Genomic DNA, 14,552 nt, shown 5'->3' with positions numbered 1-14,552 from the left:
CCAGCTGAGGATCTGGCCCACTTTTCTTAGTGCCAGTCTTGGCTGAAAAGAAAACTAGGCCTGTTTGTTTGCACGAGCCTGTTATGTTTTTTTTCACAGTATGATCAATGGGCAGGTTATTAAATCATCCTGCCTGGGAGTGGGGAATAAAGCTTTCACCCTGAAGTAACCTCCTGTCAACGTTAGCTCCAGCTTTCCTCAGCCTAGCTGATGGTGGCGATTATTTTTCATGTAGAACAAAAAGGCTACAGGGAACTTGTAACCAGAGATGTAGGCTAGAGAGCAATGACCGACAGTAACCCCGGCGTGCTCGTGCTGCAAGGAGAATGGGGAGTGTTGCTTTTCCTCCTCCGCTCTCGCCTCATAATTCTTATACCAGACTGGTGTCCTGCCAAGTCGAGACAAAAGAAACCCTGAGAGGCATACAGAGAGTGGGACTCCATGTTCTTGGGACCAGTGGCCGCCCTGGCGTGCTCCCCATCCCCTCCCAGCGCTGTGGAGATTTGCAGCAGGCTCTCTCCGGTGCCTTCTCAGAACGGCACTGAGTGTTTCTTGTAAGCAGTCAAGCTGATTAAAACAAGAACGAGAGCCCTGTGCCACAGTGGCTGCTGCTCCCTCTGGGATGAGCAGTGCAGCCGTGAGGGAATACAAGCTATTAGGAGTCCATTGCATTAGGGCTTGGCACGTGGGTTTTTCTCCCTCTTTGCCATCAATTACCAATTTGTTTTGTGCCTCTGCTCTTCCTTAAGTAGAAAAGGCATCAGGATATCTACCTAATCAGCTTAGCCTATGCCTATGAATCTTCTCTAGAGTCAACCATGTCAATTCTCTTCATAAGAACATAAAAGCGGCAGGGCGGGTGCAAGGATGTTTAACTCCCTAGGCGAAACTTCCACCTTGCCCCCCCCCCCCAGCCCTGTGGCAGCTCTCCGCCCCCCCTCCGCCCTAAGGCACCCCCCCGTGGCAGCTCCCCCCCCCCCCCGCCCTGAGGCGCCCCCCCCCCCCCGCAGCAGCTCCCCCCGGCCCAGGGAGCCGTGCGGCAGCTCCCCACCCCAGCTCACCTCTGCTCCACCCCCTCCCCGAGCCCTGCGGCAGCTCCCCACCCCCCCGGGGAGCCGTGTGGCAGCTCCCCACCACAGCTTACCTCTGCTCCGCCTCCTCCCCAAGCACGCCGTCGCTGCTCCACTTCTCCCGCCTCCCAGGCTTGCGGCGCCAATCAGCTGTTTGGCGCCGCAAGCCTGGCAGGGAGAGAAGCAGAGCGGGGCGGCGTGCTCATGGGAGGAGGCGGAGCAGAGGTGAGCTGGGGTGGGAAGTTCCCCTGCATGCCGCCCCCCCCCCTTACTTGCTGCAGGCAGCCCTCCCCGCGCCCCCCTGCCCCAGCTCCCTCCGCCTAAATGCCGACGACGACCGGGGCGGCCGAAGATCCGGCCGCCGCAGTCGCCGCCAAAGGACCCGAAATGCCGCCCCCCAAATGCTAGCGCCCTAGGCGACCACCTAGGTCGCCTAATGGGTTGCACCGGCCCTGAAAAGCAGCCATACCGGGTCAGACCAAAGGTCCACCTGGCCCAGTGTCCTGTCTACCGACAGTGGCTAATGCCAAGTGCTTCAGAGGGAATGAACAGAACAGTTAATTATCAAGTGATCCATCCCTGTCACTTATTCACAGCTTCTGGCAAACAGAAGCTAGGGACACCATCCCTGCCCATCCTGGCAAATAGCCATTGATGGACCTATCCTCCATGAACTTATCTCCTTCTTTTTTGAACCCTATTATAGTTTTGGCCTTCACAACATCCTCTGGCAAAGAGTTCCACAGGTGGACTGTGCGTTGTGTGAAGAAATACTTCCGTTTGTTTTAAACCTGTTGCTTATTAATTTAATTTGGTGATCCCTGGTTCTTGTGTTATGAGAAGGAGTATACAACACTTCCTTGTTTACTTTCTCCACACCAGTCATGATTTTATAGGCCTCTATCATATCTCCCCTTAGTCATCTCTTTTCCAAGCTGAAAAGTCCCAGTCTTATTAATCTCTCCTCATATGGAAGCTGTTCCATACCCCTAATCATTTTTGTTGTCCTTTTCTATACCTTTTTTCTATACCAACATATCTTTTTTGAGATGGGGCGGCCAGATCTGCACACAGTATTCAAAATGCAGGCATACCGTGGATTTATATAGAGGCAATATGATATTTTCTGTCTTACTAGCTGTCCCTTTCCTAATGATTCCCAACATTCTGTTAGCTTTTTTGACTGCCACTGCACGTTGTGTGGATGTTTTCAGAGAACTATCCACAATGACTCCCAAGATCTCTTTCTTCCCTCAACTCCCCACTGCTTAGCGTTTGCACCTTTCATCTCAACTGCATTCCTTTGTATTGCCAACATCAAGCATTCAAAAGCCCTGGAGTCAGGCCCCCCAAATCATGTGATTGGTTTAAAAATCATGAGTTTTTTAAAAAAAAAAATCAGTGTTGGGGTTCTGTTCTTTACTCTCTGGTTTCTAAGACTTCAGGGTACAACATTTTCCAGCGTTTCGCCTCAACCATGAAGATTCTGCTTTAAAAAGAAAAAGAAAAAAGCTGAGATTCTCATATAATCACATGATTCCAGGAACTGGGGCTTTTAGAAAAACACTAAATATCATAAGACTTACCAAAAAAAAATGTGAGAGATGGCAAGACTACTTCCTAGATCTATCTGTGCTATCTGTATAAAGTAACCTCTGGCTCCAGGCACACTTGTGTCTGCCTGTGCTTGGCCTGGAAATGTCTTGTGGTAGGTTACAATGATGGTGATTATTAGTAGTACTCGTATTATTAATGATCAAACATTTTATATAAGATTTAGTAAGTTTCTTATTGCCCTGTACACCAGTTCAGTTCTGCTTAAGCGTACAAAATAGAGTTCAAGTGGAAACCTGAACCTCTTGTGCCTAGCTTTCTGCACTGGAGTGAATTTCCCCAAAACTGAAGAGCAATTTATTCTGAACCATTGAGCTCCCCTTGCATCTCATGTGCCTGGCAGCTGATTAAATGCAACAAATCAGGTGTTAGTGAAGGGGTTGGAGGGAGGTTGTTTTCAAAGATTCTATTTTTGGTGTAAAAACATGGCAGGTCCAATGTATCTCTGCAAGCTGCTGTATTTCAGAGCACATTGCCAGCAGCTACTGTTTTCCTTTTGTGTTCTGCATTGTCATCGTCCCTTCCCCTTCCCCCCAACCAGGTTTTGCTATTTTAGTTTGAAGATTTCACATTCTTTCTCCTTTTTGGATTTGCACTAAATAAAACCGAGTGATGCTTGCTTCTCACCTAACAGGTTTGAAACTTCGGGATTTCCTGGTCGACAACGAGACCTTCTCAGACTTTCTCCATCATAATGTTTCCGTGCCATCGTTTGCTGTGGATGAGATACTGAATGCAGAGGTCAACCTCAAGCGGGTGAGGAACTCTTTCAAGCATTATTATTATTATTGTGGTAGCATCTAGGAGCCCTGCCCCATTGTGCTGGTTGCTGTACCAATGCAGAAAGATGGTCCCTGCCCAAAGAGCTTACAATCTCATCTTGGTTGGTTTGCAGCAAGGTGTAAGAGGACTTGAAAATCCATGTAGAGAGTCTGGAAATGCCTAAAAGGCACAGAACACTTGAAAAGCCAAAGAGAATTTCTCAAGTCCTGCTTTCCAATGAAAATGCATGGCCAAGCAGTGTTGTTTGGACTGTTTTACTTTTCTTTCTCAATGACAAAGAAAAGATGGCCTTGTGGGTAAGTCACAGGAATGGGACTCAGGAGCTCTGCTGCAGACTGCCAGAGTGACCTTGGGCAAATCACTTAATTTCTCCATGCCTCAGTTCCCCGTCTGTCCGATGGGGAAGAAGAAGGTTCCTTTTCCCCACCCTTTGTCTGTCTTTTGTTTAGATTGTCAGCTCTTTGTGATAGGGACAGCGTGCTTGTACAGAACATAGTGGAACTAAGAGAATAATTGACTTTTTTTCAAAGGATCTGAAGAAAAATTGATTCAGTTTGACCCCAAATGATTTTTTTTTTGACATTTCATTTTGGTTAATTTTGGGGTGCTTTTTACCCTTTGTTATGGTTTAAAAAATTAGCCAAATTTCTAAACAGAATGCTGTTTTGAAAAGAAAAGTCAAAACATGTTGTTTTGAAATGGTCAAAATGAAACATTTTGATTTTTGTGGGAAAAAATCAGTTTTTTTTTTTTGGCTGAAACTATTCACCAAATCGGACCCAAATTCGTAATGGTGCCTGGTACAATGGTGATCTGATTTTGGCTGAGATGTGTGAAAGCTACTGCACATAATACAGGAAGGTGCAAATACTGGAGTCCTTGACATAATTGTTTTCTTTGTCAAACTCAGAACATTGGGCTTACTACGCTGCAAAAGCCCAATGGCCCACCTAGCTCATGTTTCTCTTTCTGACATTGGCCAGGGCTGGTTGCTTCCGATGTCAGAGGACGACGTATGCTCACAGTAAAGCAAGTGCCCATGCAGTTGTCTAGCATAGAGGGAAAATTCTTCCTCTTTCTCAGCCCTGTTCTTGATCAGTTTATATCCTGAAGGATGGTGACTTAACCCTTTTAAACTTTGATCCTTCTTAATTTCGGATGCTGGTCTCATTCATACAAATGTTTGATGCTTTCTAGAATTTGACAAAGCCATCTGCTTTGGATAGTTAATCCTATAAGTTAATACATTACTCTAAAAAAATTCTTTGTATCTATTTTAAGGAATCTGTCTGCAGCCCTAATTTTTCTGAAGCTCAATATAGAATCAAAGAGAAGCACATAGTAGATGTGAACATGGGACACCTAATCAGAGAACTTTAACAACGTGTGTAGTGCTGAGTATTGGGAATGTAGAGACAGCTTTTAAAGAGATTAATAATTAAAAGATAAATGAAATAAAACTAACTGGCGCCCAGTCTTTTGACAAACTTGAACTTGATTTGGTAGCCACAGTAGCCATTAGGAAGGCAGTAGAAGTGAGAGGGAAAGTAATACTTTTAGCAGACCAACATATTAGAGCTACTCTGGTGACACTAGAGGGGAAAACTGCTAGCTAGGTTTCTCTTGAATCACTTTAACTTACACCTTGATCTTGTCAATAGAAGAACACGTTTTGTGTGGACTCTGTCAGTATTGTTGAATGATGTTTTCCAGCCCCATAATATTTTCCATTGAAGTACAGTAGTAGCCATAAACCAAAATCAACAAGTTGTACCGTCGCCCAGTGGGACTCCGGAGCTTGGTAGGGGGCTTCAGGGACTACCGTAATATAAATAATGAATCAAAGCAGACGTCTTTCTTCCTGGAAAACTTCATGATCTGACTTGTGACTCAGAAAAAGCATAAAATGTTCCCAAGTGATTTTGCTGGAGAGTCGTGTGAGAGGCCTGACTTTACCGCTGGATTGAATATTGATTGTGAGGGGAAGGTTTGTTAGGTTTTGGTGGGTAGGAATGGAGAAGTAGAGGGGAGGATCTCTGCAGAGAGAATTAGTGCCCACTGCAGGTATACAGTCCTCTCCCCGCTCTGTATTGAAGTTAGGACTCTGTATCCCCCTGTGTGAGATCTGGGATTATTTCCAGGTGCTGCTTTCTCTTTCATTCGCCTCAGAAAGGTAGGAGCTGGCAGTGCCAAGGGGACATTATTGGTATATAGTTAAAGCTCCAACCAGGATTGTGTACTCTATAGGTACTGTACAGATACAAGTGATGAGATACAAGGTCTCTGCCTTGAAGAGCAGTCTAGTCAGCTCTTGGGGAAAGACGACACCAACTCAGATCACTCTATAGCACTTCTCAGACCAATTAGGCTGGGATTTTCAAAGGAGTGTTGATTAGTGCCGAAGAGATAGCCACCCCGACCTCCTCAGCCAGAAGCTGGAGATTTGAGCCCTGAAAACATAGAAAGCTGTAAAACCACTTAGACTGCAGGTTTGTGGGGCAGGGACCGTCTCTATGTTCTGCATTTGTACAGCACCTAGCACAATGGGTCTTGGCCCATGACTGGGGCTCCTGGGTGCTACCACAGTGTAACTAACAATAGGACTGAACAATTGCACTTAGGTCACCTAAGCCACTTCTGATTGACTGTACAAATCTACGGAACAAATCTCCCAATTTTACATACCTGGTGCTTAGTGGACAGGAGAGAAAGGATACTGTGATCCATGAGCCTGAAATAAAGTGACCTGTGTCTTGTTTTTCAGATACAGTCCCAACGTCTACAAAAATGATCTTGACATTTTAAGACTCCTTGGGGGAATTAGCCTGTCATTTATAATTTATGCTTCTACCTGAAGTCACCACAATTTCAGACCGATTGTAATTTTCATGAAGTTGTGACTTCATGTGTCTGGGAGGTTTTTTTTGGTCCTGTCTGCTTGTTATTTTTGTTTAATACAGATATTTTTGTTGTTATAAGTGTTGTGCCCCAAGTCGCACAGGAAATCTGTGCCAGAATTGGAAACTAAACCCAGATCTCCTGAATCCCATGAGGTCCGCTGCCTTTAACCACAAGACCATCCTTCTCTGATATTGCTGTGGTGCTGGTGGTAATGATTTTGTGAAGTGCCACCATTACAGATCACAAAACACATCCCATTTACTCAACAGAGAACAAAGCTTGGATTCATCCTGTTTCTGGAGTGCAGATGTAGGCAGAAGTTAAGGTTCTATAACTCTGAGTCCATTTGCATCCTTCCTTAGATAGGCATCTCTCCACTGGATGGTTGACATGTTTTTGCCTTGAAAAATATGAAAGTTCTTGTACTTCGTTGGCTCAACATGATACAAGAGATTTTAGTGAGACTCTGTCACAGTGTGGCTGGCCCCAAAGAGACCAGGTTACTGGAGGAGTCCTGGAAGGAAGCTGAAGTTGGTTCCTTAGAGAAGGCTGAAGGTAGGAGGGCATCAAGAGAGGTTTGCTGACTGGTGTCCCCAAACCAGAGAGCCAGGGCTGGAGAGGGCTGAAGGCAGGAGGAGCAGCAGCAGAGGGAGTTGCGTGCTTGGGAGTCTGCAGAAGGGAAACTGAGACAAGCATTGCTTGTTGTGCCACAGCCTGCCGCAAGAGGATGCTCTGAGCAGGGGTCGCCCTCTGACCGACTCCTAGTGATCACCTTTGATTCAGACTGACGTCCGGTCCAGGCATACTAGCGGTTGCAAACCAAGAGAAGCAGAAATGGAGAGAAACGCTATTGTTAGTTGTGTAAATCTGGTTGCCCTGCCACTATTCACAAAGTAAACCATGACATTCCAAATAGAGTCACAGAGCTTCTCTTGTTTATCACCTGTATTAAGCATTTACCATTGCACATTCAAAGGACTCTAGTGCCATAATGACCTGTTAAAGGGATTTGGAGATTAGTCCCATGAGAGACCCAGGTATTAGATAATTGATCAGAGGTTTTCATTCCTGTTTAATATCTGTAAAGGAAATGAATCCTTAACTTAAAGTACGAGGTGTTTGTGGACAGGAGTTAGGGATCTGGTCTTATGTCCATTGAAGTCAGTGGCAATGTTCCCATTGACTTCAGTAGCTCAGGATCAGTTCCAAACATTGCAAAATTACAAGCGCCAGGCTGTGGCCACTCCTTTGTGAGCGTGTCAGGAAGAGAGAGGGAGGAACCAACCTCCTCCCATCTCATGACCTTTGCCAACTGGTGTGGATAGGCCACACACACACACCCACACCTTTGTGCTCAGAGGTCTTGATGCAAAGCCCATTGAAGTCTGTGGGAGTCTTTCCATTAACTTTGGTGGGCTTTGGATCGGGCCAAGGAGCACAAATGGCAGGATTCTTGTGCTCTCAACTCTCGGCCTTGCACACCTGTGTGTGAGGCAAGAGGAATCTGATTGCAAATAATTGTAGGCTAGAGAATGTGCCTTACGGATGATATATCTCAGGAGTTTAGGCTTTGGGTCTTTCTTCCTTGCTTTTGCCACACTTCTTAGGTTTGACCACAAACCTTAACTTGTTAGAGGGGCTCAGGTCCCAAACAAATATATTTTGAGGTTGGTGTAGAGTAGGGAGTCTACTACTATATGGATCTGCATGGAGTGGTGGAGATATCTCAGCCGTAGGACTCTCCTATAGAATTCAGTGGGGCCACATACTTTTGTCATAATCAGAGTAATGCATGGTTAAGAACCATGAAATCCATAGGGAGAAATACCCTCTCCCTTCTAACCTTGAATGTTATGAATTATGATGTAGCTAAATGATCATTTCTGACTCAGTGATACTAGCTTAGTGCCAAGAATGATTTATTGATGGCATTTTGTATCATTTCACAACTGTTCCCAGGTCATCCTGTCCGGCTATCGAATGCAGCTGAGAGATCTGTGCAATGCGTCAGAGCTGTCTGAATTTGTTACAATCCACAACCCGATAGTCGCGGTGGTCAGCGAAGCCTTCCTTTGCACCATGCCTAAGGAAAAACTCCACGCGGCAGAGCAAGCCTTTCGTGCTAATATAGACCTTTTGAAGCCTATACTGGTGAGTGCACTGGCTTTACAGTGATTCCTAAGGGAGAGCATCAGTGCTGGGAATTAGTGCTTTATGAAGGGCATGATATAATGCTTGGTTGTACAAGCTTTCGGGAAATATGGGGATGGGGTGTTCAAGAATACACGAGCCTTTATTTTTTGGAATAGACTGTTTAATGCCAATAAGGAAAATGGAAGAGGGTTCTGAGTCCCCCAAGTTAATCATATAGTTTTCTCCTGCCATACTGCTGCTTTCTGTTGATTAAATGTTAAATGAGGACATTGCCTGTGAACATGCGTCTCTGCATTGATTTGTCAGGAGAAAAATATTTATGTTGTATGGTAACAAATGGGCCATTCATTGTTCCTGTATTTTGATCAGATGTTGCGTCTCAGCTGGAATGAACCCACAGATGTCGGACAGAAACCTATTTAGCATTAGAGCTTTCATATGTTTGCAACATGAGGAAGCTTGTAGCCAATGGCAACCCAAACTCTTTGAGTAGCTTTAACACACGTGCACGCACATGAGATTTTAGGTCCAGATCCAAAGACCACTGAAGTGAAGGGGAATCTTTCCACTGACTTTAATAGATTTTGGATCAGTACCTAAATATTTTAGCTCCATGCAGTTTGCAATTATTTAAGTAAACTTAAAGTGCTTGGTGAAGATATTTGCAACAGACATGCTTGTTTATTTTGGAACCCAGGCGACTCTTTGTGTACCTACAGTGTCTGGGTAGCATACAAAGAACTTGATTAAGTTGATACTGGAAACAGCAGCACAGAGAAGAAAGGGCCTATGGAACCCACTTTGTTGTCCAATAAAACAAATACTCTACTGTCTGCATAGAGGAATTCAGCACTCTTGCTCTGTGGGTATCCAGATTTGATATGCCTCATAGGACAGATAGTCAAGCATCAGTTGCTTGGAGTTTTCCCAATCAAAGAGGCTGATTATTAAGCACTGGAATCAGATTACCTTTCAGCCCTGACTTTACTGTAATTCATGTTCTGTTTTGCACATGTCTTCCATGTGCATTTTGTCCTTACCTAGAGAGGCTACTACCGAGAATGACATAATAATGAATACATAGAGATGAAGTAACAGCAGACAGAGGAAAGAGAGCACAAAAATTGTTCCTCTAGAGAAATGAACTATTTTGAAAAGGACTCTGGGAAGGAAAGCATTTCAGAGCAGGCTGGGGACAGGAGAGGTTGAGTTGAGGTTATCTTCAGTTATTTAGAGTGTTCATAATAAGTGAAATTTGCATTTTGTGGGGTTGAATGGGACTGAAGTGGTTTATAGGCCTTTTACTGGCCCTCTGCCGTGTAAACATTCACATGGCTGCAGCCCAGCCTCTCTCTACCTGGGCAGTTTACACTTCCCAAATCTCCAGACACACTCACTTTGAGCCCAGAGATTTTCAGATGCCAGTCTGAGTACGTGCCTCTAACTGCCCAGTTTACACCCAGTCAGGTAGGTGAGGGTACAAGTACTGAGATTTGCACCCACAATCCAATTGCAGATGCAAAATACAGGAGCAAATTACTTGAGAATAAACTGGGCCCTGAAAAAGGAGGCCACCCATTGGAAATGTTGGCCTGTAGGTTTTCTTCCTCGTTAAATGAATTCTGGTTCTGGCCAAACTCGCTCAGTACAGGCCCAACTTCCTCATTTTCCACCATCCTCGGTTATAGAATTTGCTTTCTGTAATGACAAGCTTATGAATATTCTCGCAGCGAAGATCGTAAAAGGATAAAAGTGAGAACATCGCCAACAAGTAGGGTAAGTGTAGACATACCCTCAGTAAAGTCTGAATTCTTTAGCCCAGCAGAAACAAAAACACTGGCCATATCTAAGCCTATGTTTCTGATCAGTAAAAGAGCAGCCATAAGTCATTATGCTCCTGCCACTGGGCAAGAACAATATAGATATTGGGTGCAGTATTGAGAAGTCTGCTTCTGATCTCGACTTCAGAGGAAAGCTCTGTGCTTCTGAAGAGAATCTTGAATCCAGCAATTCTGAACCTGATGAGCATTCGGCCAACCTTACTTAGGAGCACAAAGCATAATTTTTCCAAAGGAAAATGGTGAAGGTTGCTGTAATGCCTGAATCAGTTAAACGAAATACATGTGCTCTATGTGGCCATGTGGACTGAATAAATTAATCTAGGAATTGGTCATCACACATTTGAAACACTCTGGCTTAATGGCTAAACAGTCCCTTGACCTACAATAACATCCTTGGAAAAGGAGGTAACGTTCTGCCACTCTTGAACAAAGGAGTCTGTTCACTTGCAGTGTATCAATAAAAGCAGCATTTTCCTAAGGGTGAAATCTTGGAAACAAGTTCTGCTCTGCTTCTTATACAAAGCTCATAAACCCGTGTTGAAAAGCTCATTGGCCAAGTAAATGACATTTTTAAAAATGCCCCGGAGGTCTTTGTTTAATGGCATTTTAGTAACTAAAAGCTCTCTCTGGCTGTAATGCAAGTATAACAGAAACTCTAGGCCATGTTTTCAACTGGCGTAAACAGACATGGCTCAATTGGCTACAAGTTTTCATCATTTTCTTTTCGGAGACCCCTGAAGAAGAAGAAGAAGAAGGGTCCATGAGTTTGCAGCTCTATTTAGGGTAAATTTCACCTCAGGGACTTTGTGAAAAACTCAAGCTCCCATTTAAGCCCCACATTAAGGGCTCGAGTGAGACATTGGTCTTTCTGCATTGGAGAGTGTGTTCAGCTCTACATAAAAGAGAAGAATTAATGTTACAAAGGAAATCAGTGTGGTACAAAGTGCAATGAATTGGCTGGTGAGATTTCAGCACAATTAAGAAGAAGAAAGCCACATAGAAAAACGGTGCTCATTTTTACCATACTTCATATTCACAAATTTTTCCATATAGAGAACTTCCCAAATAATTGTCCAAGCCTGGGGACAGAGGAATAGAGGGAGGCAGTTGTGGTTAAAACCCTGGACTGAGATCCAGGTTGCCATCTTTGCCACTGCCCTGCTGTGACCTTGATTCTGGGCATGTCTCTGCGGCATCTGGGAGTGAGCCCGGGTCCTAAAAATAGCAGTGTAGACATTGTGGCTCGGGCTGGGCACATGCTCTGAAGCCTGGGGCCAGGAGTGGGCTTGAGAGCCCAAGCTCCAGCCCAAGCCGCAACGTCAAAGCACCGTCTACAGAGCTATTTCTAGAGCACCAACGTGAGCCCCGTGAGCGGGCGTCTGCGGGCCCCAGCTGGGGGCTTGCTCCCGGATGGAGTGTAGACATGCCTCGAATGTCTCTGTACCTCAGCTGCACACCTATAAAATGGCGATCATGGGGTTTCCTAACCTCACAGAGGATAAATTAAATGCGCTTAGTTATACTTTGGCTTATATAAGCACTTAGACAGGCAAATCGGTTTAGACAGGACTGCAGAAGGGACTCTGGGAGGGATCATCAAAAAGCCCAAAATTATGGCTGGATGGATGGCAAAAAGCCATTGTTGAATGGATGTTCATTGTCCAAGGAAAGCAACACACCTGGGCATAATGCAGTACCAATCGCTGAACTGCAGATTCAGTCGAGATCTATGTAAGCCTTTCCCATTCGATAGGCTCTTTGGGGTGATGGATGAGACCTGCCACATGCAGTATTAGACGCTCTGCGTTGAGCCTGCCCTGCAGGGTAGCTGTTGTTAATTCTGTATTTGAGTAGTGCCCACAGTGTGCAGAGAGTTTGCAGTGCTTTAGGCAGGGCTGGCTCAAAAACGGGGGGGGCGGAGGGGCCATTTCTGGATTTTATTTTCTGTTTCCTTCAAACTTTTCTCTAGTGTTGAGCCTGCTGCTGACTGAGTAAAGAAGAGCGATGCCAATCAGGGACTGCAGGCAGCCAGGGCGGGGGAGGGGGAATCTAGTGCCCTTGCCCTCAGTTAATCCCCTGAGATCAGTGCTGGAGGGATACCCCTGCCACTTAAATGTGGGACCAACCCTCCTTCGCTTGACAGAATGAGACGCAATCTCTGTGAGCGGGTTTTCCCCATGAGACCATAAACCACACAAGTTAAAATGGGGCCTTCCCACGTAGGGAAGAACTTTGCTCTGTGTAGATCTTTCCAGTGCTAATATTCAGCATGGAGAGGCAGCTTGTGTGGGTGTTAAGTAACGGGTTTGAACTCTGCAGCGTTGGGGCATCCCAGAAAACATCTCCAGGTTTGGCAGTGAGCTGTAGCTCTGCCGTGATTCACATGTTGCACGAGGCCATGAGGGAGCTGTGTAGGATGACCAGACAGCAAATGTGAAAAATCGGGACGGGGGTGGGGGGTAATAGGAGCCTATATAAGAAAAAGACCCCAAAATCGGGACTGTCCCTATAAAATTGGGACATCTGGTCACCCTAGAGCTGTGAGGGCTACAAAAAGCAATTGTGTTTGTCTCTCTTAATGACATGGGTGGCATTTTGTCATTGCTCTGGCCCAAACAGAACACTGAATAATACATACATTCCAATTACTTGAACACAGCGAGCAAAGTTGCCTATGAAAAGAAGGTTTTCTTTAATATAAATACAAGCGTCATTTGAACCTCTGGCTTGGTGTGTCCTTTTTAGTGTGCTGGGATGAAGCCACATGAGATCACCCTTCCCTTAAACAATAGGGCCGGGATCCTGTTAGGCAGTAATAACAGAAATTCCAAATGCGTGATTTGTCTACCACTGCCTGGTTGAAATAGTGTTTATGACAAATATTGTTTCCCATTGCAAAGTAAATATGACTCAGATGCCATATTTACTTACCAGAAGCAATCATTGAAGTATCATGTGGCAGGGCGAGGTGACATATACGCGAACATTGTGTCCCTTGAAAAAATGCTGACATCTCTTATTGCATATTGTGCAGAAATTATTTTTTAAAATCTCACGATTCAGCCTGTGAATTGTCCATTCTCATCCTTCATGGGAGAAATGTCAAAAGCACATGACCAGCGCCTGCATCTCTTACTCAGGGCTTGTCTTCACAGCAAAGTTAACTTGAGTGTTGCCCCTAACTCAAGTCCTATCCACACATACCCTTCACTGAAGCATGGGATTCTTCACTAATGGCTGTTCTCCTCACCCCAGCCTGTGAGGAAGGGAATCATAGAATATCAGGGTTGGAAGGGACCTCAGGAGATCATCTAGTCCAACCCCCTGCTTAGAGTAGGACCAATCCCCAGACAGATTTTTGCCCCAGATCCCTAAGTGGCCCCCTCAAGGATTGAACTCACAACCCTGGGTTTAGCAGGCTAATGCTCATTACCCCCCTTGATGGATGAAGAGCTGAGACACGGGGCAGATTAAGAAGCTTGCCAAAGGTTGCACAGAGGGAGTCTGTGGCTGAGCTGGGAATTGACTCAGGTCTCCTGAGTCCCTGTCCACTAAACCCGACTCGGAATCTGAATGTTCCTGAGGGTTTGCGTTTCCCTGTTGGTTTTTTTTTTTTTTTGGTGATCCCAAGTTTCTATTTCTCTTTCCTCTTACAGAAAGGAATCGCCTCCAATTCCTCCTTACACGATCTGTCAGGAACCATGGAGACCTTGGTGGAGAGTCTTGGGAAGCTCGTTAAAGAGGTAAGTTGCTCCTTCCTGCATTGGGAGGGAGAACTTCTCTTTGCCATCACCGTTTCTAGCCTGAAATTGACTTCCCCAAAGCACAAAGCTGCTCAGTAACCTGCACCTGCCTTCCAGCTTTTTTCCCTGTAATAAAGAAAGGCCCTACTTTGTAGCATCTTTGTGCCCAGTACTCCGAGGGAAGTCAGTGGGAGTCCTTTGAGCCGTGCAGCTACAGATTTGGTCTTCTGAGGGACATGAAGGAAGAACTCTGAAATATCTGTGATATGCACCGTGTCCTACATTTGCTTTTCAGAGCCAGCTTTTCCAAGGCAGGAACAATCATTGCACTGGCAAAATAAACAGAATGCTTGCTGTGCCCTGGACGGGGGCCGTGGGCGCGAGCCGGTGTAATGAGTTTTGCTCACAGATGTGAGCAGTGGTGGAGGTGATATAAGTTGGTTTCA

At 45.3% G+C, this 14,552-nt stretch overlaps 1 protein-coding gene across 1 annotated transcript in view; it reads left to right on the top strand.

Moving 5' to 3' along the window:
• The window catches only part of ABCA1 (ATP binding cassette subfamily A member 1), a 109,121-nt gene that overhangs the window by 39,273 nt on the left and 55,296 nt on the right, over positions 1-14,552 (top strand). Inside the window, exons 6-8 of the mRNA XM_065406810.1 lie at positions 3,319-3,440; positions 8,328-8,519; positions 14,020-14,106. Coding sequence (XP_065262882.1) covers positions 3,319-3,440; positions 8,328-8,519; positions 14,020-14,106 — 401 coding nt within the window. The remainder of the gene's footprint in view (positions 1-3,318; positions 3,441-8,327; positions 8,520-14,019; positions 14,107-14,552) is intronic.

This window comes from Emys orbicularis, chromosome 6 (genome assembly GCF_028017835.1).
Source record: "Emys orbicularis isolate rEmyOrb1 chromosome 6, rEmyOrb1.hap1, whole genome shotgun sequence".
Classification (NCBI taxonomy): Eukaryota; Metazoa; Chordata; order Testudines; family Emydidae; genus Emys; species Emys orbicularis.
The sequence above is the reverse complement of the archived record's forward strand: the minus strand, read 5'-3'. Positions and strand labels throughout refer to the sequence as shown.